This window comes from Lipophrys pholis (genome assembly GCF_963383615.2).
Source record: "Lipophrys pholis genome assembly, chromosome: 17".
NCBI lineage: Eukaryota > Metazoa > Chordata > Actinopteri > Blenniiformes > Blenniidae > Lipophrys > Lipophrys pholis.
Genome location: NC_137643.1, coordinates 10,566,305 through 10,592,921, shown reverse-complemented (window position 1 = coordinate 10,592,921; position 26,617 = coordinate 10,566,305). Strand labels below are relative to the sequence as shown.

At 43.8% G+C, this 26,617-nt stretch overlaps 1 protein-coding gene across 2 annotated transcripts; it reads left to right on the top strand.

The window, feature by feature from the left end:
- Window positions 1–183: 183 nt before the first annotated feature.
- pdcd6ip (programmed cell death 6 interacting protein) lies at window positions 184–16,245 on the top strand. Of its 2 annotated transcripts, none has more exons than XM_080484993.1 (18): window positions 184–507; window positions 3,613–3,667; window positions 3,756–3,825; window positions 4,776–4,903; window positions 6,455–6,608; window positions 7,398–7,498; window positions 8,934–9,050; window positions 9,212–9,434; window positions 10,518–10,641; window positions 11,020–11,197; window positions 12,209–12,320; window positions 12,429–12,598; window positions 13,035–13,283; window positions 13,573–13,707; window positions 13,896–13,990; window positions 14,148–14,268; window positions 14,354–14,547; window positions 15,174–16,245. In XM_080484993.1, exons 1-18 carry the CDS (start codon window positions 302–304, stop codon window positions 15,340–15,342), a joined length of 2,601 nt encoding a protein of 866 aa, XP_080341119.1. In that variant the 5' UTR covers window positions 184–301; the 3' UTR covers window positions 15,343–16,245. The 2 variants fall into 2 exon arrangements, with proteins under 2 accessions (XP_080341119.1, XP_080341118.1); XM_080484992.1 differs by having other exon boundaries at window positions 198–507; window positions 8,919–9,050.
- Window positions 16,246–26,617: the final 10,372 nt, after the last annotated feature.

The window sequence follows — 26,617 nt, the reverse complement described above, 5'->3', positions numbered from 1 at the left end:
TATTGTGAAAACTACAAGGACCGAGCACCTGCTGACACATAAGCGGTTTATTTTCTAACTCAAGGCCATTAGCGTCAGGTAATTTTCACCCAGGAAATCATTGACATTTGAATTGAGTGAAGGTAAATGTCAAAGGTATGAGCCATTTCTGAGCATGCGTATTGCGGCTCTCCGTCCGCCATGACGTCATAAACGTCCCTCGTTAGAAACCAGGAAGTGGATCCCCCGCTGTTGTTTGTGTTCGCTAGTCGCTCTCCGTCTCTTGTTTTTCTGACTCAATACAGCGCAGTCCGGGGCCGAAATGGCGACGTTTATTTCAGTCCCGTTGAAGAAATCCTCCGAGGTGGACCTGGTGAAGCCGCTGGCGAAGTTTGTGACGGCTACGTATCCGGCGGGCGAGGACCAGACGGAGTATATCCGCGCCGTGGAGGAGCTCAACAAGCTCCGCAAGAACGCGCTGGGAAGGCCGCTGGACAAACACGAGAGCTCCCTGGAGATAGTACTCAGGTGGGACAAAACTCCTCCATAAACCCGGTCCCGGTCACACAGCCGGGATTGCCCGGGCGGTGACGCTTCACCTGAGGCGGCGAGTTGGTGCTGTCACTGCCGCACCCAGGCACTTAGCCTCTAGCTGCTAACGAGGCAGCTAAAGTTTAGCTGCAATGCTTGAGAAGAAGAAGAAGAAGATATCTGAATGACATGTCGATGTTGGCAGGTTTAACCAAGAAGCGAGGGCAAATGTTCTAATCCCGGTAAATGAACTGACACATAGTTAGTAACTAAGATTTGTCATGTAATCTGAGCGAGTTGTCATGTGTCGCCATGGCCTTTGCGTTGTAAATGTCTGTAAGGTGAGTCCGCATGCTTTACTATAGCATCAATAATTTGGTTATATTAACCAGAAAACAAGTTTATATATGTATATATCAACTATCTTTACACTTCGCAGACTGACACAATCAGTTTTCTTAAAAAAATTAAAAGTTAATCCTCATAGATCCTCAGTGTCCATTTGAGGTTCACCACACATAGTTTAACGAAAACTAATTCCTAGGTCTGAATTTGTATTAGTTGTCCACTTCAAAATGTCATTAAACCTTAAAAATGGTTGGTTATTGTTCCCAGAACTCGAGTTGCGCACAATAATATCTTGTTTCGTCTTTATCAACAGCAGATGCCACCAGATAATCAGTTTTTTTCTGACAAACGATTAAAGGAACCCAACTCTATTTTTTCTTTTATCTCAAATACATTTTATTTGGGAAATACATTGTACAAATCATTTACGCTGAATTGTTCTAGCCAAACTCTGAGATTGGCACAAATATGTTCTAGATTTCATCTTGATAATAGATGAAAGTTTATCTTGCTAAAGAAAATAACCAAATCACAACATGATATCAAAGCAAAGATCCGTCTAAAATAAATATGTCTGCTATGTTGTCCACCCACATCCATTCAGCTTTATGTACTAAGGATTACAGGACACTGTTGCTGATCCTGGCTAACAATAGATGGAGGCAGGGTGCACCCTGGACAGGTCGCTAGTCACAGGACATTACTTTGTTGATTATTTGTATTCTTTATTTGACCGTGCTTAATAAACTCTGCCAAAAGACACCGCACAAGCTCAAATACGATGTGACATTAGTGTGTTCGCCGTCATCCAGCTGAGTCACCACTGATCAACCTCACTGGTCCCCTTCCAGTTTTTAACATGTGACACTCACTATCACCTGACTGATAAGATCCTTTATTTTAGCCTGACCCACTTCACACTGAGACCTTCATTTATGAGAAAGACATTTGTTTGTAGAAATATTCATTTCCGTTGGGATGTGAGAGATTAATCTATAGATAAAATCCAATAGGATCAGTTTCTGTCACGGTCGGGTCGTACTTACAGTTTTGGAAAACCAATGTTGCACTGTGACCCACTTTGCATAGCTGAACTGTGACGCGCAATATGTATGTATGTTCGAAAAGGTTCCTCTATTTCCTTCACAAGATGAATGCCACCTGGCTGTTGTTACCTGCTCTTATGTAATCATAAAGACATATTATCTCTTGTCTGAAAACGCTGAAGAAGTCCTTCCTTTTCTCACTGGCCGATATCATATCTGAAAACCTCACTTCACATTAACCAACTTGCTCCTTTCCTGAGTGAAATATACACTTTGCCCACTGTAACTTAAGTCTGCGTTCTCATTGACTCATGAGTTATTTAATGCACAAAGTTTGCCCAGATTATGTCACTGGCCAGGAATGACCCTGCTGCTGCCTGCTGGCCTTCAGTTTAACCTCCACCGTGATAATTTTTCCATCTGCACTCAAGTGTGAATTTGTCTCACAAGTTGAGTTTTATGTCTTGATGTTGAACATTTATAGCAAGACATTTACCTACCTCTAAACAGGCTGTTGACGCGAAGCCTCTCTGAAAAGTTGGCTACTTTTCTTAATTTATATTCAAGAGGCATGAGTGCCGTATATTTAAATCCTGGTCCAGGGGGGCCGCTGCACATTATCTCTGGAAAACGCTCAATAAGGACTCTTTTAATTTGAAACATCTATCAGCTTTAGTACACTGGATTCAAAGGGTTGAAGAATCCTGCACTACTAACGTGCGGTCTGAGAGTTTGAATCAGAAGACACAATTTTTGTAATCTTAACTCTTGATTTTATGTTTTCAGGCTGTGATAACTAATTTACATTGAACATTTTTTAGGTTGTGCCTTGACTGCTTGCTAACATGTACGCAAATGTACATGTCATAATCTTTGTTGATTTAACCACATTTGAGACAAATAATTACAGAAAATCTACATGAATATTATTGGGAAGCTCACTATCTGATCCCGTTGTGCATTTTTATTTCTAAACCTATTAATGTATTGAATTTGTTTCCTGTCTAAGCCATCGAGCCTGAGGTTTTTACAGATACCTGGTCTGGGTTGATTAGCCATGAATGAGCAGTTTTGTGGGGATAGCTTGGCTCTTTGCAGGTTGTTTATTAGACCGGCAGCCGGAGCGACGGGCTCATATCTTTCACCCAGCCACCGTGTCACCATAGAGACCATTGTTTGTGCAGGACGCCTTCTTTCTCTCGCCCAACCAGGAGACACGCCTTATATCAGCTTCCCTTTGTGCACGTGTGTGTCTGTCTGCCGAGAAGACAGTGTACATGCTTGTTGTTCAGAAACTGGTTTTGTTTGTATTTTGGTTTATATTCCAGTCCAGAAAAACAGGATAGTAGACAGTCATGGGTTTTTTTTTCTAATTGGCCCTGTTGCCAGATGTCAATTCTAATAATAGATGGTTCGCAGCAGGGACACATACTGACGATACTGACGATACTGACGATACTGACGATACTGACACGGTGAAAGCCCCAGGAGTTATGTGTGTGTGCATTTTTCCTGACTCATTGTCAAGTGTCTGCGGTGTCGGGGCTTTCTCACACCCTACATCAGCAGTTATGTAATTGAGAGTCATTGTGTTGACGTGATGAAGTTTGTATTGTAGCTTTCAGTTGAATAAAAACATTTTAGATTTTTGTGATTCAGGCAAAAAGAACAGTTTCATTCCTGGCATTTCTTTACTTTGTTCCCACAGATACTACGACCAGCTATGCGCCGTCGAGCCCAAGTTTCCCTTCTCTGAAAACCAGGTAATTGATTGGAGAGCACATATGACTGTCAGCGAGACTCCTACTTAACTGAAGAGCTTGAACACAAAGCATCTCTCTCTTTCTGCAGCTCTGCTTAACCTTCACATGGAAGGACGCCTTTGATAAAGGATCGCTGTTCGGCGGATCAGTCAAGCTAGGTGAGTGAAGCTTTTTTCTTTCTTTCTTTTTTTCCCATCGGCCGCATTTGTGCGTCTGAAAGAACATTCATGTGGAGTTAGTCGCAGGATGAAAAGGCGGGCTTTATGGGAAATCTTTAGTACTTTGACCCTCTTGTGCATGCTCGTCATTCTATCTTTAAATTCTTCTTCGTCTCAGGCATGAACACACACCCTCAGAGAACCACGGCTTTCTGGAAATCACATTAATTGCATTCAGAAACAGGTCTGACGAGGTCTGGAGGAAGGCTCGAAGATAGATTTGACACAGAAGTATGAACACTTCATATTGCTCTCCACTGAAGCCTACACTCTTGATATTTCGCTTGTTTACGGTCTAATCTTTTGTCCGCTGTGTTCCCTTGTGGGAGTTTGTAAGTTTGGGATTCTGTTGAGTGAAATCTGGGAGACTAAAGAAGGCCAAGGAAAGTTTAAGTATATAGCACGGTTTAGGCACAATGCAATTCAAAAGTGTTTTCTACTAAATGTGAAATGTGTTCAAATAAAACGTTGAAGGAACTTTAAGATTCGAGATACTTATAAACAAAGCTATAAGGTGGACAAGCAAGATAGGAAGCATAATGGATTGAAAACACAGACTTCATCAATCCCACCTGACTGTGGGTGACAGTGCTAATCGTTACGCCACAAATACAAATTGCTTCAGATGATCCTGACAGGAAGTCACATGTCTGGTGAGCTGCAGGAAACCGTCGTGTTTTAAGCCCCGATTTGAAATTTTGGTGACAAAACCCACACAAACAACTCGAGTGAAAAGAAACATGTCATTAAAGGAAACATGTCAGCCTGTCCTTTGTACACTCACGGTTTTCTTTCTGTGTGGCAGAATGTAACATTGTTCTTGATAGAAGAAAGGGTTGGTGGGTAATTCCGGGTGCTGTGCATGAAAGCGTTTGTTTTTCTTGTTTCAGCTTTGGCCAGTTTGGGCTATGAGAAGACGTGTGTGTTGTTCAACGCTGCCGCTCTGGCCAGTCAGATCGCCTCCGAGCAGAACCTGGACAACGATGAGGGCCTGAAGGCTGCCGCCAAATACTACCAGGTCGGTCATGGTTCACGCGGTTATTGCCGGCTCTTTATTTTTCTTTCCGTACTTACAGACTCTTACAAGAACCAAACAGCCACCCACGCTGAAACAGAACTGAACAATATCCACAGTGTCTCTTTCAGACAGGAAAAAGTTGGCAGCTTTTTGTTTGTAAAACTTTACACATAATCACATATACAATATTAACTTTATTTTACGGTCTCTAGACTTTGACATTTCCCTAGTTTCCACCCTATTTCTCTCTCTATATACATTTTTTGCCTTTGTTCTTTGCTCATATCTTGCACCATGTCCCAACTTCAATGGATTTAAAGTCATGAATGTGGACCAGCCTTGTTTTATTTATTTTGATTCATTTAAAATGCATCTCAATGGATTGTTAATCCTATTAAAACCATCTGTACTTGGCAAGATGTAAAATAAATTAGATTGTACCCAATATTATTAACTGTGCTCATATTTACAGAGAAGAAATAGACTTTTCTTCATTTTCAAAGCAGTGGGGTCAGTAACTGCTCTTAAGCGCCAACAAATGTGTCGTCAAATCTTCACTTACATGTTTCATATCAATATGTTTCACTCTGCAGTTTCATTATCTCTCAAATTGCTTCCATTTATCTATGATTCATTCTGTTCCTAATTGACACTCCTCCCGCCTGCAGCCATCTCGTCACTGTTGGATTTAAAATTTAATCACTGTCTAATTCCTAAAGAAATGTCTGTTGTTGAGATGACGAATGAGTTCGACGGGGGAGAAGGAAAGAAGAAAATCATCTTCAACTTACGTTCATTCACAAGTTAATTTCAGGCTTCAGTGATGTAAGCTCCAATTATAAAAGCAGGTCGAGAGCTCCTTTAACCAAACTATCAACATGCAGGTCTGGCATGTTTTTATAAGTTACAGATTACTCTTCCAGACAGAGTGAACAGGAGGTGTCTGTGACATGCAGAAGGGTTCAGAGCCTTCATGTATGCCTTTGTCTATACCAGGTAACTAAAACTTATTACAAGAATTCTTAACCTGTAAGAGGAGAAAAATAAAGTAGAAACTGGAATCGGACTTTAAAGGTGGTCTGTATCAATTTTAAGTTACACCACTGTTGTACAGTAGGTGGCAGTAGTCAGTCACAGTTTATCTTCAGTCCAGCTCCTTTGAATCTTTTGAGTTGATTTGTAGATATTAATCACCAAGGGCTGCCACGCCGACTGTGCGATATGCAGACATATCTGAAGTGGCATCATGCTTGTTTCATATCAAATTTGATTACACATTTTGACCTCCAGCTACATAAATGTGAGCCGTGTCCGTGATGCACGGGGACGGCAGAGCGGAGACGGGAGCTGTGATGTGTGTGGTGAGCATTGGCCTGAAGGCTCGGGTGTGTTTGCTCAGGGATCTCGGTGCATTTGAAGGTGCTCACCTGAGGCAGCTCGCACTGCTTCTTTAGTAGAAACCAATGTGGCGATGTGAGTTTCCATCTTGGCTGTTAAATCTGATCTGTGTCTCTCTCTCTCTTTCTCTCTTTGTGTGCGTCCTCTCCCCAGCTGGCCAGTGGAGCGTTCAGCCACATCAAGGACACGGTGCTGTCTGCGCTGAACAGGGAGCCCACCATGGACATCTCCCCCGAGACAGTGGGCACTCTGAGCCTCATTATGCTGGCCCAGGCCCAGGAGGTCTTCTTCCTCAAGGCCACCTCAGGTACCAGAGGCCAAACACCCAACCTGATCCTCCAAAGGTGGAAAAACTCCTGAAAGTGTGCTCAGATAGAAGTAGAAGAATCCAAAATACTAAAAGAAGTACATTTACATTAAAATACTACTTGCAGTAATGTATTTGTGATTCCAGTCTTGATACCTTCATACTGCAGATGACTGAAGCGCCTTGTGAGCTTTGTTTAAGATCGATTGTATCTCACAATCAGACTCATTGTCGGCCCAGCAGCATAGTTTTAAAAATACATTGCACATGGATTAATGCTTAATCTTTTGCTGAGTGGTGCAACTTGGAAGTTTAAATTGTTGTGGAGTTGTTACAGATCCAAACAGGGATTGTGCTTAGAATAAATAGCTTCTTTAATTACACGCCCATGGAGATATATATATATATATATATATATATATATATATTTTTTTTTTTTAGGTCTGATGATTAATTTGTAGCTGTGACAGGAGCAGTTTTGATCCGGGTTGCAGCACGCAGCTTCTGGCCCAGTTCTGTCTGCAGAGTTTGCTTGTTAGCATTTTTCAGCCGAGCAGTTTTGAGGATTACATGATTTTAGAAAAATTGGAGCAATAATTTGCTTAAGAGTGGAGGTTTTTTTTCTTCTTTTTTAGCTTTCTATTCGTAAATTAGGTTTCATAGTTTATAGGGTTTTTGGTTCGCGGGACGTTTTTAAAGACAAACCGCTTCCAGAATCTCTGCGGCCTCTAAGGTGATTGAACGTCTCCGTGTGGTTATCACCGAGCTTAAAGTATTTTCTCTCAACAGATAAGATGAAGGATGGTGTCATCGCCAAACTGGCCAACCAGGCTGCAGATTTCTACAGCGACGCCTTCAAGCAATGCCAGTACAAAGACAACCTCCCCAAGGTATGGGACAACACACACGCAGTGGCGCACACACCACGAGTTTGACACAAACACACTCACTGTAGCTGTTCGCTGTGTTGTTCACTGGAGCAAAGACATACAGAGTGTGAGCTCTGTATGATCTGGGATGTGTGTGTCCGGTATGTGTGCGTTGTTTTCTATGTGTGTTTATGTGGGAAAATAGACTCGGGTTTTGGGACTGTCCGATTCTCAACCTCTGTGTTCTCATTGGTCCACTTCCCTCCTGTTCTTACTCTGATTGGTCGGTTACCACTAAATCCACGGGTTAAACCTTTTTTGTCCTGGTTTCTTACCAGCTGATCAGGGGCATTTGTAAAGCTCAGTCTGACACACACACACACACACACACACACACACACACACACACACACACACACACACACACGTTCAGGTAAGTGAAAAGTAGCTGTTCACACAGTTTGAAGTCGTTCAAGGTGAATAAAATACTGCTAACTTACATATTTTGGGTTCATTACAAATCTGAAGTATTTTGAGAGGATTTGATGTTTCTCATTGAGTTACGGTAAAACGTTCTGTTTTTAATCTATGCAAGGTTTTGGTCATTCAATATATGCCAAAACCTGTCAGAGTACATTATGACTTTAAGATGACCTGTACTGATTATATATCATTTTCATGTGCTCATTGTCTCAGGAAGATCCACCATTGCGCATGGATGAATTGTATTCGATGCATATTTCATGAATCGAAATATCTATATATGGCACTCATTGTGACCGTTCTACTTATGGCTTTGCAGTAAAGCAAAAATGGTTGCATGAATTTGGACTAATTTCTATTGCACTTACAACAAATTCAGTTATCAATAAGCGATGATGCTAATCATGTTTTAGCTCAAAGTTTTTTAAATTATTTGGTGAGAAGACACCACTTTTTGTTTATATCCAGATCAGTGACACTCCTTATCTGATAGCAGCGTCTGGGTGGTGAAGCTGAAATCAGAAATGCACATGCAGCTCCATCATCTCACACACACACACACACACACACACACACACACACACACACACACACACACATGGTTGTGGGATGTTTGATGGGGGGTGAAGCAGCTTTTGCTGGAAGGTTAAACACTCATGGCTTGTTCTGTTTTTCTCTCTCGCTGTCTTCCTCTCTTCCTGCATCCCTCGTGGTGGTGTTGGTGTTGGCACTGGCCGCCTGTGTGTGCGCGCACGCGTGCGCTTGTCCTCTGTTTGCAAACTCCCGACTGCTCGTGCCTGTTTGTGATTGGCTTTTGTGACGTCGTCTGTGATTTGACCGCGCTGTTGTGCTTTTGCCGTTTTTGTGATTTTTGCCTGGCTGTCATGCGTGCGTGTGCGAATGTATATATATGTTTGCGTGCCTGCGTGTCGCTCTGTGGTTGCCTCTCCCTGGTCAGTATTTTTATTTTCAGGAAGTACTGCCGGTGCTGGCAGCCAAGCACTGTATCATGCAGGCCAACGCCGAGCTGCACCAGAGTATCCTGGCCAAGCAGAAGAAGCGCTTCGGAGAGGAGATTGCTCGTCTGCAGGTAAATGGACCTTTGTTACCTGATGCTTGTTTTTAAGATAATCTCTTCAATATAGTCTTCTGAAACGTCCAGATTTGCCTTTAAGTGTCGACATCAGACCGTGAAAACGTATTCCTGAAGCTCTTCTTTCTCTCTGCCTTCTCTTCGGTTCGCCACCTCAGCACGCGGCAGAGCTGGTGAAGACGGTGGCGTCTCGTTACGACGAGTACGTGAGTGTGAAGGATCTGACGGACAAGATCAACCGATCCCTCACGGCAGCCAAGAAAGACAATGACTTCATCTACCATGACCGTGTGCCTGAAGTCAAGGACCTGGAGCACATCGGCAAGGCGGTGCTGGTCAAAGCCACCGCCATCACGCCCCCACTCAGCCAGAAATTCTCAGGTGTGACATGGAGTGAAAGGCCGATAACGGGCCCAGTTCACACGTTGGCGACCCTGAAAGAAATCTGTGCTGCACACTGTTACCATCAAGCCCGTCAATACAGATCCATGAGACTTTGACTTGAGCTTTAGTCCTTCTTCTTTTGTGATCGTGAATAGTTTACTGTACTGAGACTTGCCAGGACTAGCCTTATTATGTAACTGAAAACCAGTATAACCTGGGACAAAAAGAAACAAACTACATATACATACATCTATCTACCATCAATGGCTTACTTCTTTTCCTCACCAACATCATTTTTTTTCTTCTCCTCAGATGTGGACTTTATGTATTTAGCAAAGATGAATTTAACACTGTCGCTGTGTATTTTTTAATTTATTTTTTTTAATTTGCTCAACATAAAATACGGAAATGGCCTTGAAACTTGACCCAGTTGTGTTGGAGGGGAAGTGTCAAATATTTCCCTTCCTTCAAAGTGGAGCATGAGAGGAAACTGAGAACTGCTTGTTTTGCTCAAATGCAAACTAAAAACTAAACACACTGTCTTTGCGGGTGGTGCGTCAACGGGGCTTTATGTACTCAACAGTAAACTAGATCAAGACAGTGTTTTGTTCTTGTAACTGATTTATCTGCAAAATCTTTTTTCTTTTATCAGTGTGACAATTTTTGGTACTACATTTAATACTATATTGAAAATCATTTGGACTGTTATATCAGCCCAACCAGACGCCAAACCACATCTTTCAGCGTTTTATTAAAACATTTTTCCTGATATTGTTGGGAAAAAAATGACATAAAAAGGCACAGATTACAATGGTTGACACTGTATTTACCATCCGGAATCGACTTTAAAGCAGATTTCTCTGTCGTGTTGCACTGGAAATATCACACTCCCACAAATATGGAAGGACACTCATTTTCACTGCCACCTTTCAATTTAAAAACGCCCCATTCCCAGACACTTCGGGCTTCAGGTGATTTAGCTATTTTTACGACGGCTGGGATCTCATCTCCCACATGCTTGACAATTTTTTTTTTTTATTCCGCTGCAATCAGTTGTTTGTGCTCATGTTTCCTCCTCAGACGTGTTCGAGAAGATGGTTCCCATGGCGGTGCAGCAGTCCATGAGCATTTACAGCCAGAGGAAGGCCGAGACCGTTAACAGGCTGGTGGGAACGATGAAGGAGGCCACCAATCTCTGCAACGGGTACGATGTGCTGCGCTGAGTCTGAGAGCAGCTCTCTGCTCGTGCATGTCACTGTGGAACTTTAGTGTCTTCTTTCAGAACTTGTGAGCGCTTTTAGAGGGTGTAAATGATTTGCAACATCCACGTGGATCCGGTACCATTAAAACGTTGATAAAAGTATGGCGCTCTGAGGAGCAGCGAAGCTCTTATTGACAAGCAATTTGAATGGTTCTGTACAACACACACACACACTCACAGTACTACAGTAACAGTAAGATTTGAATAAAGCCACTAAATAAGAAAAGTCTTGAATCCAAGTGCTCCAACCGGTCTGAAGCCATTTCTTGCATGTTGATCGATGTTCAAATTCCACTGACCAATCATGTCGACCTCCATCAGGGTTTTGGCATCGCTGAACCTGCCAGCTGCTCTGGAGGACCTCTCTGGAGACTCTATCCCACAATCCATTGCTGAAAAGGCCCGATCCATCGTGCAGCAGGGCGGGCTGCAGAGCATCGAGCAGCTCATCAAAGACCTGCCAGAGTTATTGACCCGCAACAGAGAGATCCTGGACGAGGTTGGTGGTGGAGCCAGACAAAAACATACTGAATTACACACGGCAGTGATGCAGCCTCTCGCCCCACAGCTTATCACCATCCTGTTTCCGTGCGTGGAGACGGCGCTTTAACAACCACGGGCTCCAAGCAGCTTGTTTGTCATATGGCTCTGCCTCTGTGACAAAGAAGCGTACGAGTCTCGTGCCATTTAGTCTCAGATTTGGACACGACCGATGATGAAGTTTCCTATGACCAGCGCACTATAACTAAAAACTCCTATTCGCTCCTAATGGCGTAAATCCCAGATCACTATCATCACAGACATGTAATCCACTGATCTCTGGGCCAAGGACTGTGTGTCCGCCAGCTCCAGCCAACCAGCTTCTTTAAACCTCTCACTGACAAATGGATAAACAGACGGGAGGGAAAACAGAAAACATAAAACACAATCTGCTTCCAACTTATTCCCCAAAAACCAAACTGCCCCAATTTCCTCCCAATAAAGTTGTCACTTGTGTTGTACAAAGAAAAAGAGCCAAAACCGAAATGAAAGTACAAATGGGCGCTCCAAAAATTGTTGAGTTTTTTGGAATATTTTCTTTTTCAAACTCTATTTTTGGCCTTCTAGTTTTCTAGAACATCCGTGTGCCGCTAAAATGATCAATTGTCTGTGGATGAAAAACTTCAGTGAAAAAATAACAGAAAAAAGGGGTAATTGCTTGCGGCAGGTTTACTGCTGCTCAAATCTTCAACTTCATGATGTCCAGTGGTTGTTCTTCTGCCATTAGAGCAGCAATAGTGATGATAAGTGGGGCTGCGGCCCCGTTAGGATACAGTGTGTGTGGTTGCATCAAGGTGTTTGAATCATTTCACAGTGAATTAGGCAGAAGTCTCATAATGCTCAGCCTCCCAGAGCTCAGCCTGCAAACTGCTGATAATGTGAGCGTCTAATGTGTGTGTTGTTGTCGAGGTGTTTGTAATTGCTTCGTCCACTCAGCATGTTTTTTCTTTTTTTTTTTTTTTTCCTTCAGTCTCTGAAGATGTTGAATGACGAGGAGACAACAGACAACGAGCTGAGAAGCAAGTTCAACCAGCGCTGGAACCGGACTCCCTCCGGAGATCTGTACAAGCCGCTGCGCACAGGTACGCCGCCAAAACTTTCCACCCTCCTTTTTATTCTATTTTTTGTTCTTTTTTTCTGCCAAGTGTGTTTACTTTCTGGCTCCCCCCCATCTCTCCATCCCTCCCCAGAGGGTGCCAACTTCCGCAGCGTCCTGGATAAGGCGGTGCAGGCCGACCAGGTGGTGAGGGACCGCTACAACACCCACTGTGACATGATCGCCCTGCTGTGCAAACCCGAGAACGAGCTCAACGCCGCCATCCCCTCCGCCAACCCCACCAAGAGTCTGCAGGGCAGCGAGGTCCGTCTCCTTTCTGCTTTCATCATCACTCTGACCGACTCCAGAGCGTGCCACCTTCTCGCAAAGCGTTTTAAGTGTCTCGTGTAAACACGAGTACCCGCTGTACGTGAACCCTCTGGTGGACAATGTGTGCTTTATGGCCGTTTCCCTCCTCCTCACTTTTAGCTCCATTTTTCATTCGGTTTGCTGACTGTGCATTGTGTTTCACCGGGGAACTTAAACAACCAAGCAAGCAGAACTGGGCGCGGGTCGGTGGGAAAGAAGTGCTTGTCTCTCCAGTTACATTGTTCAGTGACGGAAGAAAATATGTTGATGTGCTGGAGGCTGCAGCCGACATGATGATGGTTTTTAATTAAGGACGGCGTCCTGTGATGTAGAAAATGACATTAAGAAAGTTAACCCGTCGTGTCTGTGCGCCCCCCCCTCCCCCGTTCAGGTAGTGAACGTGCTGCGTGCTCAGCTCGCTCAGCTGGACGAGATGAAGAAGGAGAGGGAGACCATGGAGGGAGAAATCAAGGGCGTGACCTTTGACATGTCCACCGTCTTCCTGACGGCGCTGGCACAGGACGGAGCCATCAGTGAGGAGCAGCTCTCCCTCTCTCAGCTCGACCAGCTGTACAGCACCTACAACCAGCGGGTACAGGCCTCGCTCCGCATGCAGGAGGAGGTGCTGGGACAACTTCAGGTACGTGGCCGCCACTCGTTACATCGTCTCCTTGTAAAATGTTGCTGACGGCCGCACTAGTGGACCGTGTTGTTGGTGTGTTCATTCTACCATCGATTCACGTCGGGTGTTCAAGCTCAGGCCAACTCGGCACCATGATCCATTTTTAAACGACCAGCTCAGACACAATAACTTCCATTTGACTGATAATTGCTGACACGAGAGACGAAAGCGCGATCTCCAGGTGATTGACTGTATTGAGGTACTCGGAGGTGAATGGCTTCAGCCTGAACATTTACTCTTGGTGCAGACGTCCCACCAGGAGTTCAGCAGTCTGAAACAGTCCAACTCTGAGGCCAACCAGAGGGAGGAGGTGTTGAAGAAGCTGGCCGCCGCTCATGACAGCTACGTCGAGATCAGCAGCAACCTGCGCGAAGGCACCAAGGTACTCGCTCAGCACAATGCCGGCACACACCAGGAGCAACTGTGCTGCAGTGATGCATTATTCCTCACAAACTTTCTACTTTTGTTTGTGTTTTTCTCTCTCTGTGCGTCGGGATTGTTGGCAAAGCAACTGATTTATTTTTGTCTTTGCTTCTTTTCTTCTTTCCCCCCCCCCCCCTCCTTCCTCAGTTCTACAACGACTTGACAGAAATCCTGCTGAAGTTCCAAAACAAATGCAGCGACATCGTTTTTGCTCGCAAAACAGAGCGGGATGAACTCCTCAAGTATGAAAAAGAAACTATTTTTCTGTCCTTTATTGGTGTGTGGGATGTTATTAAAGCTTTGTAGAAGGAGAGAGTCAGTCGCTGAGCAGTTTGTGTGCATGTCTCTGTTGTGAGTGAACAAAACGCTGCACCCTGTAGTGATGGGTTCTGCTTTCAGGGAGCTGCAGCAGAGCATCGCCCGAGAGCCCAGCGCTCCGAACTTTAACGTTCCCGCCTATCAGAGCACCCCGGCGGCCCCCGCTCCCGGCGGCCCCACCCCTGCTCCCAGGACCGTCTTTGTAAGCAGCCGCAACGCCAAACTGTGACTCCCTCAGGACTTTATAAGAGGACTGAAGGTTGATTTTTCCTCTTTCCGTCTTCTAGAATCAACCGCAGCAGCCCGACCCAAAGCCCATGCCCCCGGCGAGACCCCCCCCACCCGCCTTCACGCCTCAGGCAGCCTCCGGCATTCCCACCAACGCTCCGCCTGCCGGGATCCCCACCAACAACCCACCGCCAGTGGTCCCGCCCTCACAGGCCCAGGGACCGCCCTACCCCTCCTACCAGGGATACCCAGGGTCAGTTTTCAATCCCAGCATGCAACAGTTTGAGCATGCATACGATGAGAAATTTAATTCAAAAAGATTGATTTCACATAAACTCAAAAGTGACAAGCGATTTTTCCTTTTCTTTTTATTCTCCCTTAATTTTAGTTCATAAGTCGTGAAAGTCAAAAATGCAGCCTCGGGACATAAATAACTGTTTGGTGATATTCTGTTTTTCAAGATGCACATGGTCACGGCAGATTCAGGCTCATTTATTGAACGTTGAGGCCGTAGATCAAATCTGTCGTCTTTCTTCTTTAACCGGTAAAGTGCAACACAGGAAAAATCTAGAAACCAGCTTCTCATTTTTGTCCACCAAAAACCTTTTCTGTCGACCAACAAAATGAAGCGGCTGCATCCGATCCGGGCTCGTTCTGAAGAGGAAGATGGGAAGTTTGGTTGAAAAGCTACAAATTAACCGGGAGTCAATAGAAATAGACCTCACTGGACTGATCACCGTACGAATGTATCACCGTTTTATTGAACTGTGTTTCCATAAGACTTTTCCCTGATTTCAGGAGTCATGTTGTATTGCTGTTCTCAGTCACACAGATCTCTGGTCACTTCTCTCACCTTTTCCCACGTTTGTACCCCTGCAGGTTCTTCCAGATGCCCATGGGCTACAGCCCGTACGGCGGTTACAGCATGCCCTTCATGCAGTTCCAGGGCACTCCGGGACAGGGAGGATACCCCGCAGCGCCCCCAGCAGGACAGCCCTACCCCGGCTACCCCCCACAGCCTCAGCAGCCCTACTACCCTCAGCAATAGCTCTCCCCCTCGCCCCCTAATGGCTCTCCTCACATGTTAACACCAAATGAAATACATCCCCAGCAATAACACTTAACCTCCATCAGCTCCTCCTCCAGCTTCCTCTCCTCTCACTAACAGCGGCCGTTTGAAGGACGACCTCAGAGCTGAGTTGCACTTCCTCCTTGAAAACCCTTTGATACTCGGTTGCTCCTTATTTTCTCAACAAGTCTTTTAGTTTTGTTTCGTTTTCATCTCGCTCTTTTTCGTTTCCTGATTTTTGGATTCTGACTGCACTTTCCCCTGAACTCTCAGCAGTGCACTAACTCCCTCCTCTCGCCTGTGAGGCTTCTCATTTTCTATTACTTTTTGTTGATTGTTTAATTTAAACCCTTAACCTTTTTATTTTTTTCCCTGTTGATAACTGACTCTCTCACTGAGCTGGACTGCTGTACAACACAGAGGCACACAGAAGCCCTCCTCGGCTCTTGATTTGCTGGTCCGGGGGCATGTATGTGGCCGGGCAGGCGGATGTACGAACGCAGCCACATCCCCACCCACCCACCCCGTCAGCCCCCAGTGCTTCTGTATCTACTATATTCCTATTTTTGTAATGAATACTGATGCCTCGCTGATGTATAAACCTATAAAGACAAATGGCCTGTAGGTTTTCTAATGTAGACGACTGTTGAGAGACCTGCTCTCGTTTCCTCTCTTTTTCTCTCTCGCACAGGGAAAGTGGGTTTATTTCTGTGTTACAATCAACGGCTGTACAAGAGGGAGAAATGGCTCTATCATATGAATATATGTATAAATAAGACTCTTACGTGGTTAACCCAGACACTCTGTGTGCTGCACTGTCATGCTCTTTGTGTTTATTTTTATTCATCAGCTCTAATGGGATTAAAAATAACTGCCAGACAGTGTTTTGTCCATCTTTAAATGTTTAAAGGTTCTAAAAGCGCAATCGTCATCTTGTTTGAAAGGCTAGACTTGCTCATGTGGTCCCCAGTCCTCCATGGGGAGTTTTGTCGCGCTCCTAAGATTTCCCGCAGTCCAAAGAAATGCAGACAATTTGGCGATTTCGTTTCCTTTATTCTTTCCAAATATTCTCCAACACAAATCAAGTTTCCTACCGAATTGGCAGACAGATGGAACGACCAGATGATTCTGTCCATGCAGTTTCAGAGCGGTCTACAACTGTGTGACTGGAGCCGCACACTAAACTCCATCACCACTTTAAACAGCACAGGTGCTGCAGTCACCTGCGTTCGAGAATGGAGGCGGAGTATATAAACGAACTGCCAATATCCCGCCAGCGTCCACAGCTCAATAAATTAGCCATCAAATTAGATATAGGAATTAATGATCACAAAAAGCATTTAATATTCAAGTGTTTGGTGCCAATGGGTTCATTTCCAGCTGCAGGAAGTTGAAACTCCTTCCAAAATATTAAATATTGCCTCCAGCAGCTGAAAACATTAAATTATGAGCTTTTACATATAGTTTGCAATAAATAAATATTAGTATGTTACATTTATTACAGATCTAAGGTTACAAACTCCAGAAATGTTTGGTGTTTAGTTTTGGGGTTTTTTTCCCAGTAATTTCTCTCCACATATTAAACATACAAACCATAATTGTAACTTTCACTCTCATTTTCCTTCCAGCTCTTCCTTTTCTGGAATATATCCATGCCTGGTTTACTGTAAGAACGTTGGGGTAAGAGACTCAACATTAGTCTGATACAAATATTTCAACAATTATTGAAGCATTATTTTAACACTTAATTAAAACTTATAGAGAGACATAAGCCCCAGGCGACCTAATGGCCAGTGCACACATATTATTACGTTAGTAGTTTCTTGAAAAGATTGAGGTTGTTTTCACCTCATTTCACTGAAACTCATTAGAAATGTAATTTCATAATTTTAAATTTGTGCCCATAATTTTGACTGATCCCGCAAATGATCAAAGTTTCCCTCACTGCACGACATAGAGACACCGGTGGGCCACCAGCTCTGGTTTAGTGTGTGACACCGACCTCACAAAGATATGGGTAGTAGGTGCACTATGTCTAAATTGCCCATTAAGGTGGGGTTTGCATGTACCACACGAGCATGTGAGGTAAATTGGCATCTTTGAACTCACAGTATCTCCAGGTGAAACTACTTGAAGCCCAGCTCCAGCACAATGCAACACAATGCGAGACGTGTGGTTTGTGTCTGATGAGGGGAAGAGAAGTGTAGTTTTGTTGAGATGCGTGAAGCCGCCAGGAGGGGGCAGTCCTGCAGCTCGCAGGGGCGTCAGCTCTTCACCTGCCATTGTTGCCTCTTTGCAGCCAATCAGGGAAGTGACTTGTCCCATCCAACGAATCGGACGCCTCTTGACCCCTCGAGCACTTGGGGGCAGATCCCATTTAGATGACATGCAAATTACGCTCCAGCGAGGTCGTGATCTCATCCAATCATATTTCCCCGCAGGTGATTTCTCCTCAGACAGATTTCATCCCCAGATATTTATTCAGTGTCAGGAGACGCTAATGATTTCACATATCTCCTCGCTCTCTTTGTGTGTGTGTGTGTGTGTGTGTGTGTGTGTGTGTGTGTGTGTGTGTGTGTGTGTGTGTGTGTGTGTGTGTGTGTGTGTGTGTGTGTGTGTGTGTGTGTGTCAGGAGAGGCAGATGGCAGCGCAGTGTGATGTCTGGAAGGATGCATGGAGACGTTGGCAGAGAGCTGCTGGTCCCCTGCCTGCATCCATCACTCCACCTCTCTCTCTCTCTCTCTCTCTCTCTCTCTCTCTCTCTCTCTCTCTCTCTCTCTCTCTCTCTCTAATCTGTCTTCTCGAGTTCCTATCTCCACTCTTCTTCACAAAACCCTCCATATTTCACTCCATTTTTCCTCAGCGCTCCTACCATGCTTTGTTTTCTTTCCTTTCACACGTTCTTCATCATATTCCCCATTGCGCCTCAGCTTTCTTTTCCTTTTTTCTTTTTAATTTATATATATCTGTACCACCTGTCTTTTTATATCTTCAGCTGCTCTCCTCTGTTTCCCCCCTCTCTCCCCTGGCTCATCTGTGTTTGTGTGTGTCTGTGTGTGCGTTTTTATTTATTTATTTTATTTATTTTTTTGCTTACCACTCGTCTGTCCAAGCAGCATCATTGGCACTCGGTTATCCGGTCAGTCTCTCTCTCTCTCTCTCGGCGCGTGAACGTCTCTCTCAACATTACGTCAGCGCGCGAGCGCGTGTTGCTGAACGTGTTGTTTAAAAACTCACAGGAATACACACTTTTTAATCAGATCTAACAGCTCCCATCTCCTACTGGAAGTGACACAAGACACCCACACCCACACACACACACACACACACACACACACACACACACACACACACACACACACACACACACACACACACACACACACACACACAGCCATGTTCCTGCGCTGCTGCCAGAGCCAATTGGAGCTCTGGATGTGTTTATCAAAGGTGTCTGCGCGTCTCAGCCGCTTAATTTTAACAAGACGCTCTCCACCGGAGGAGTGTCATCTTTTAATTGGTCTGAAAGAGAATAAAAGCAGCGAACAGAGCGCTGCGGTGACAGGTATTAATTACCTTCTGCCTAATGGCTCCCAAACTCAGCACTCAGCCATATTGGGTGCTCTGCACTATTCTTACACTCATTCTTTCCTCTCCTCCTCCTCACCACGAGAGTCCTCCGATCGTCACACTGATTAAAGATAGTATGTGTTGTTCACGTTTTTTTTTAAATAAATAGGGATGAAAACATATTTAAAGATAGGGTTGTAATATTGTAAAATGCTCCTGAGTGATCGCTTCAGATGAAGTGGTTTTCAAAACGCGTTGTTTTTCCTTTAGAGGACGCCAGAGAGCCTCAAGGGGTCGCAGAAAGCATTTCGAATGTGAGGGTTCAGGGGATGCCTTTTCCCAGAGATTTTTTTCGCCCCTTTTGATGTGTGACAAACTAGATTTCAATCTTTCCATCATTGAGTTACAGGAGACTCAAGCCGATCTCCAACATCGAAATATTCTCACCGCAGGGCAAACACTCACGTTCACGACGCCGCCTCCTCAAAACTCTTTACTTTCTGGACTGTGGGAGGAAAGTATCCAGAGAGGCCTCCAATCCCAGACTCAAAACAGGGACATTCTCGTTGGGAAACTATCTATCTATCTATCTATCTATCTATCTATCTATCTATCTATCTATCTATCTATCTATCTATCTATCTATCTATCTATCTATCTATCTATCTATCTATCTATCTATCTATCTATCTATCTATCTATCTATTGATCAAAAAATGAAAAGTGGCCAAAATGTTTCTGTGTAATCTAAGTACCAGTAGTAGTAGTCTTATGCAAGTAAAAGTAGAATGAAAGTAAGTGATACTCACATCAGCGTCTTTAAGTTATATCTTTTGAGTACCTGTGTTTTTATGAGTATTTAAGTATATTATGTTTTGTTTTTTTCAATGATTTAAACTCAATCACTATTTAGGCACCTATCCCGCAATTCACCTTTATAAATGACACAATTCTACTACTGTAAACAATGACTGTATGACCCATTACAGTGTACACGATTTTCACTGGCACCTGCTGTTTGTTCTGTTCATGTTTCATTTTGTTCTGAAAATAAATAAACTAAAGTAAAAAAATAAATTTAAGCTGTTTCAGAGACAGATTTTCAGTATTCTTCCATCAGTTGAGAAATAGATGAATTAAATTAAAGGGTGAATAGCTGACCCTTTAATTCAATGATTTGTTGATTACCTCAAATAATGATTTAAGATTGAGATATGTGATCTGGTGGGTTCTGACAGGTTGTGTCTGCTAATGAAATAAGGAAACCATTGGATGAAAAAAAAATCTGAATAAATCATTCAAAAATGGGAGAGAGGCTAATTGGATTAATTCCTTTTAAATAATTCAAATGAAAGCAGAAAACCTTTGGTTATAAAAGATACATAAAGGTACTTGTGAGACGCTGATGTAGAAAAAACTCAAATGTTGACATTAAGGGTCTGACTGTAAAGAAATGTAACCTCAGATTTCTTTCTGTGTTCATTCGTTTACCACTAAAGATATTCTAATGAATAATTACAACAAAATTTAACTCACAGTTATGCTTATTGGAATTTTCTACATCCTGATTGTTTATTTCTGTATTTTGCAACCCTTGGAAAATGTTTTTTTTTGTTCAAATATAATTAAAAAAAATAAAAATACTGAACGTAAATAACATGAGCAGGTTGATAACTGAGTATAAGTACAGGATGGATTTTGATTTAGATTCCTGTATTTATTCCGATATAAATGTGAACGTAACTCCACTAACAAGGCTGTGATGGTGTCTGTTACTGACAGACATTCTACAACCTTCTGCACAGAGGTAAGCATCTTCAACCAGGTGCATTCCACCACAAGTAAAACAAAACCAATAACAGATGTGATTTATTCTTAAAATAATTGATATCTGTTTTTCTTATCTTCTGTAATTTACTTTCGTAAACATGGTGATACAGCTTCTGTTTTCTCAAAAGCAGCTTGTTTTTATTAACTTGTTTTTCTATATGTGCTATAATTATCCCCACGTTTTCAAACACATTATTAAAACAACATAACATATGTTTTTAAAAAAAAAAAAAGTATTTATTAAAATATATCTCGATTTAGCCAGCCGCTTTAACCGGAAGTGTATTCTTACGGCTGTTAGCCCTGAAGCTAGCCTCAAGTTTGGACCTGGAAAAGATTAAATTGACTTTATTTCTTTACCTCTTTAGTAGCTTGTGGACCTTTGGATCCATAGGTAGGGGAAATGTGTTTGTGAGTGAATTGAACCTCCTGAATTTATGTTCTTGTGTCCTTTAAGCTTGTTAGCTTCGAGGCTAACACATTTAGCTTTCCCATTAATCCGCTTGGAATCTCAACACAGGAATTTATTTAGCAAGTAAAGTAAGTAAATAGTAAATGGATTTCACTTATATAGCGCTTTTCAGCTGCTCCTGCAGTCCCAAATCGCTTTACATTGTTCGTCACATTCACACACACATTCACACACCAATGGAGGCCGCACCATGCCACCTGCCTGAGCTCTATTAGGAGCAATTTGGGGTTCAGTTTTATTTCCTGCCACTTTACATCTCATTGCATTACGCTTTAGTCTGCGCCTATTCTTGGCTGCTCTCTACACGACTTCAGCCACACAAGCACAGAAGTCAGTTAATTTGGCAACACACCGACTCTTTAGTAATGTAGTGTAAATGTTCCCCATCATAAGTCAGTAGCTCAGAATTTATTGTTTGAATGTGTCACTGTTAAATGCCCACTAAACATACAGGATTTGATCAAATCCTTTAACATATTATGCCCCATCACACCTGCAGCAAGTGGATTTATCACTTGGTTATGATCGTCTGTTGCTTTTTGCTTGTGTTACACAAACCAGGGTTTGAATCTCCACATTCTGTCTGTTTGTTCTATCATTTTCTCTCCTTCTATTCTGTATAACCCCAACGTGAAGAACAGCAGAAAGTTTCCACCTCTCAGCCTGGTTCTGCGGGTTTTTTTTCTGTTAAGGGAGTGTTTCCTTTCTACCTGCGTTTACGCTTGCTCATGTGGACTTGTTGTGTCTTTCTCTGTTAAATTGTCTTGTGACAGACTCGTTGTATTTGGCGCTATAGAAATACAATTGACCTGCATTTAGAACGATGTACTCGGTAAAATGAGCAGACTAGAAGAGCACATGAAGGCGAAGAGGCGTCTATAGCCGAGCCACCCTCTATTAAAGCCCACCTTCTGATTGAAGTATTTCAAAAAAGCCTTTCTTTCAACATCACTGAACCTGCCGACAAAAGCCTCGCGTTTCCGTAATTTGACGTTGGTGTAAGTTGTTTGAGAAGAGACTCAAACACAGCAGCACCAGATTTCAGTCAATTAGTTTTCATTTATATAGCACCATTATACACCAGAAATAGTCGTTCTAAATAGTTTATAGCAAGAAAGACATAATGTTCACTGAATTTGTTCACATTATCACCTATGATATGAGATGGAGACAGCGCTGTCTTTATGTTATGAGGAAATGCAGGAGGTGGTGTTAAAAGTCAGAATGAGGAAAATGAGGGGCAACATTTCATCCCTGAAAGAAACAATACTATATAAAATATCAAAGTGATCTAATGGCACATATTTAGTTAAATAAATGAATATTTAAAATGTAAAACTGATTAAATTGTTAGATAATATAGATCATTTGAAAAGCACTCATGTGTACAGTGCTGAGTGGACACACACACACACACACACGCACACACACACACACACACACACACCTCCAATCCACTTTTGAAGTAAGTGGAAACATTTCTTTGTGCACCACAGTGTGCAGATCCACCAGCTGTCATTCACCGCTCCGCTCGTCCTTCATAAAGTGCACTGTGGAGCAGAAATATGAGAATCTTCACAAAGAACAACGTACTTGTTCAGATCTCTTTTGTGGTGTTAATTTGATCATCTATCGCCTTACAGGTTGCCAGAATCGGTGTGCGTGTGCGTCGCCTGATAATTTCTCCTCGGCGAAGCAGCTCTCCGGGCCTGGTATGTGCGTTTTTTTTTTTTTTTTTTCCTCCCAAAGAAGCATGATGCCTGAAATAGCTCTGATTGACAGGTATAGAGACACAGTTACTATAACAACTACCTCCTGGCTCTCATGAGCACTTCTCTTCCTCTCCACCCTCCCCCCTCACCTCTTCTCTTTTCATTTTCTTTTACCAGCTCTCCTTTTTTACCCCTGTCTCCCTCTCACCCCCTCACTCTGTGCATGTGTGGGTGTACAGGGAAGAGATTACGAAAAAGAACTTGACTGCAATATTCCTTCACATGGAGATGTTTGTGTTGCACGATAGAGAGGCCTGGCACCAAGCTATTGGATATAACCTGTGTGGGTGAGGGTAGGCGAGAGTGGGAAGATGAAACACGCTTATACAACACGGGCAAATAAGCCCTTTATATTCTTTTCGTGTTTCCTTTTTGGTGCCTGTTCTTCTGTCAGGTTGAGCCGCTCCGCTTGTGTAATCAAGTCAGTCCACTGCGCCTGTGTTCCCGCATGCATGCGCGTGTGGGTGTCTTTGCGTGCGTGCACGCGTTTGTGTCAGCGAGCGGCACAGTGAGGCCACACGATATGATGAGTGAATTTCAAGCACGATAGAATCTAGCGGGACTGACACTGGAGAACACAAGACTGGCACAGAGTGTGTGTGTGTGTGTGTGCACTGCTGGGAAGAAGATGGACGTCATTGCTGCCACCTGCTTTAGTGGGACAAAGGCCAGACACACACACACACACACACACACACACACACACACACACACACACACACACACACACACACACACACACACACACACACACACACACATTTGCATATGCAGACAGCCAAGCAGAGGTCAAAGCAATCTCCTAACATAGCATTAATGATATGATTTACTTAACCTTCTTACGCTCAAGCTATGTGTGGCCCCTCCTGGCAGAGTCCACCCCCTCCTCTTGTCCCTGCCTCTCCTTTCATCTCCCCGTCTCTGAGTCATCACACAGGGTGAGAGGTCTGAGGAAAACAAGCTGCCAGAGTTGGACATGCCATAACAATGCAGCACCTGTCAGAGTGTGTGTGCCCGTGTGTGTACCTGTGTGAGTACATGTGCATGCAGCTGTCTCGGAGCGTCTGTCACGAGGAGAAAGCAGGGAACATTTCCAAGTGTTACTGTAAATACAAAGACACCAACCAACCAACCAACCATCCACTATTTGTGTGTGTGTGTGTGTGTGTGTGTGTGTGTGTGTGTGTGTGTGTGTGTGTGTGTGTGTGTGTGTGTGTGTGTGTGTGTGTGTGTGTGTGTGTGTGTGTGTGTGTGTGTGTGTGTGTGTGTGTGTGTGTGTGTGTGAGAGATTCTCTCCAGAAGTTGCTCTGTCGCTTTATAGATTGGCTGTCTCGCTTTGTGGCAGGAAATGAGACGACTCCACTCAACACCTGTGTGACCTCGGCCACAGAGCGCTCCTCTAATGATCTGAGCTCGGCTGCCTGGGTCTTATGCTGCAGACCTGATCAATAGATACACCCATCAGCGTCTGGAGCTGCAGGGAAGACAGATCCTCCTCCCGCCTGTGTGTTTGGTTTCAGATCAAATAATGAGAGCACCTGTAGAGGTCTCTACTCCCTTGTTGTTGCAGGAGCTCATGAGTTTGTTTTTTTTTTTCCAAACTGAGCCACGCTTCAGGTTGCATGTTTAAGTAATATTGATCCACTTGATGCAGCCAATTGAGTAATTAAACTCTAATCTGTATCTTTGATGTAAACTGGTGCTGGTGCCGTCAGCTGGGTGGTAATTTGAGGTGTTTTCTGCTCTGTTCACATGATGAGGGGTGATAATTCTGAATTAATTAGGCTACGACACACAGGGGAAGGCGCAGCCCATAATAAGACATTTAAAACAGGATGGGATCTGGTATCCAAGTGCAGGGTATCCATAGAGACCGTTGCTATGGCGGAGAGAAATCTCACCTCATTAGGAACAAATATAAATAGCCTCGCGACTCAGCTTATGGTCATGATGCCCATGGCTGAGAGAAGCGGCTCCGAGGCTTCCAGGTCAACAGTGCGGGGAGAGAGTGAAAGAAAGAGCCACAAATGGAGGAAATGATTAAGAGAATTAGAAGGAAGTGAGGAGGGGAGAAATGAAGCTGGACTGTTGCGAGCGGGGAGGGAAAAAGATTGTGTCCCTGATGATGGGAGACACAGGCGGGAGGAGGAGGAGGAGGAGGAGGAGGAACGAGAGGATGTAAAGTGTGTGTGGGAACGAGAGAAGGACAGAAGATGGATGAGGAAGAAGATGGAGACAGAAAGGAAGTTTATCACTACGAGCTGAGAAAATCTCTCAAATGTCAACCTGTTTGTCTTTATACATAAACCACAACAGGCAGTTATTATAGAGAGACATACATCAGGTATCAAAGGTCAATGTTTGGATAGTTAAAAGCTAATATCTGAGGTGCGTGGGAAAATGTTCCTTCCAAAACAGTTCAAAAAGATTTAAATATTCATTTTTGTTTTTAGAATGTTCAATCACAGGCTTAGGAATTAACGATTTGGCATAAACATCTCTGTTTTTAGATCCTTTTGAGATTTTAGCTCAAGCAAAATGCATTGCAGATACAGGCGAAGTGTTAGTTTGCAGTGCGAGCAGTCTGTATTCCAACCTGCTCACTCAAAATGGAATTGTATAAGAGGCGCATTTAGCACAGTGTTGAATGAAATTGTGAGATAAACCGGAGAATAACACGAGCACAGAGAGAAGAGTTAAAATAAAAAAAATTAAACATTTATTAAAACCGCATAATGAGTTGGTGTGAATGACTCCTGAAAACAATGCAGAATCTTCACGTGTATTTTTATCCCAGAGAACTGACTTTTGCACATCGGGCGTTTTCTCCCCTCGGCTACATATGTAATGAGCGAGTTGTGGGAGGAATGATGGGAGTGGGCGCTGCGAGGGAGGTTGACAGTGAAGAGGAGACCGATGGAAGCAAAGTGAAGACTGGAGACATCCACCACTGATTGCATCAACAGGTCTGAGCCCCTCCAGGTGTGCTGCAGCGCACCGCAGTATGGCTACGGCATCGACTCAGCCCATTGTCGGCCAGCCGGAGGTTCTGCGTGGACTTCATCTGTCCACCTCCTTCTCTGCTCTTCACTGTTTCTCCTTTGCAGCCTTGTGGTCTCACGTCACGCCGGGTTTTGATGGCATTTAGTCATCAAGGCTCTGTAACAGCTGAATGTCTGAACGGTGACATAAGACCGGAGTGAGTGTGCACGCTCCGTTTGTCCCTGCTCCTCCCTCAAAACCTGCACTTATTATCCCCACACACACAACAGGAATCTGACTGGATCTTTCTCAGCTCCTGGTTTACCGTCTTAATTATTGCCAGGCGCTGGACCATAACAGCACCCCCCCCCCCCCCCACCCCCTCTCTCGCCATCTCAAGGTTTCATCGCTAATTGCATTTAAACTGCTGAAATTTACCCATTTAAATGTGAGATTATGTTAAACCGCACTAGGGAATCAGTCAGAGAACCATTTGCATGGTGAGTGCCCTCACATCACTGACTGCTCTGTAGACTTTGCAAATTTCAGGCAAACTGATGGGTCAATTAAGGCAGAAAAAGCAGAGAGAGAGACTCCCTCCTCTCAATGCAAATAAAGCTTAAAAGCT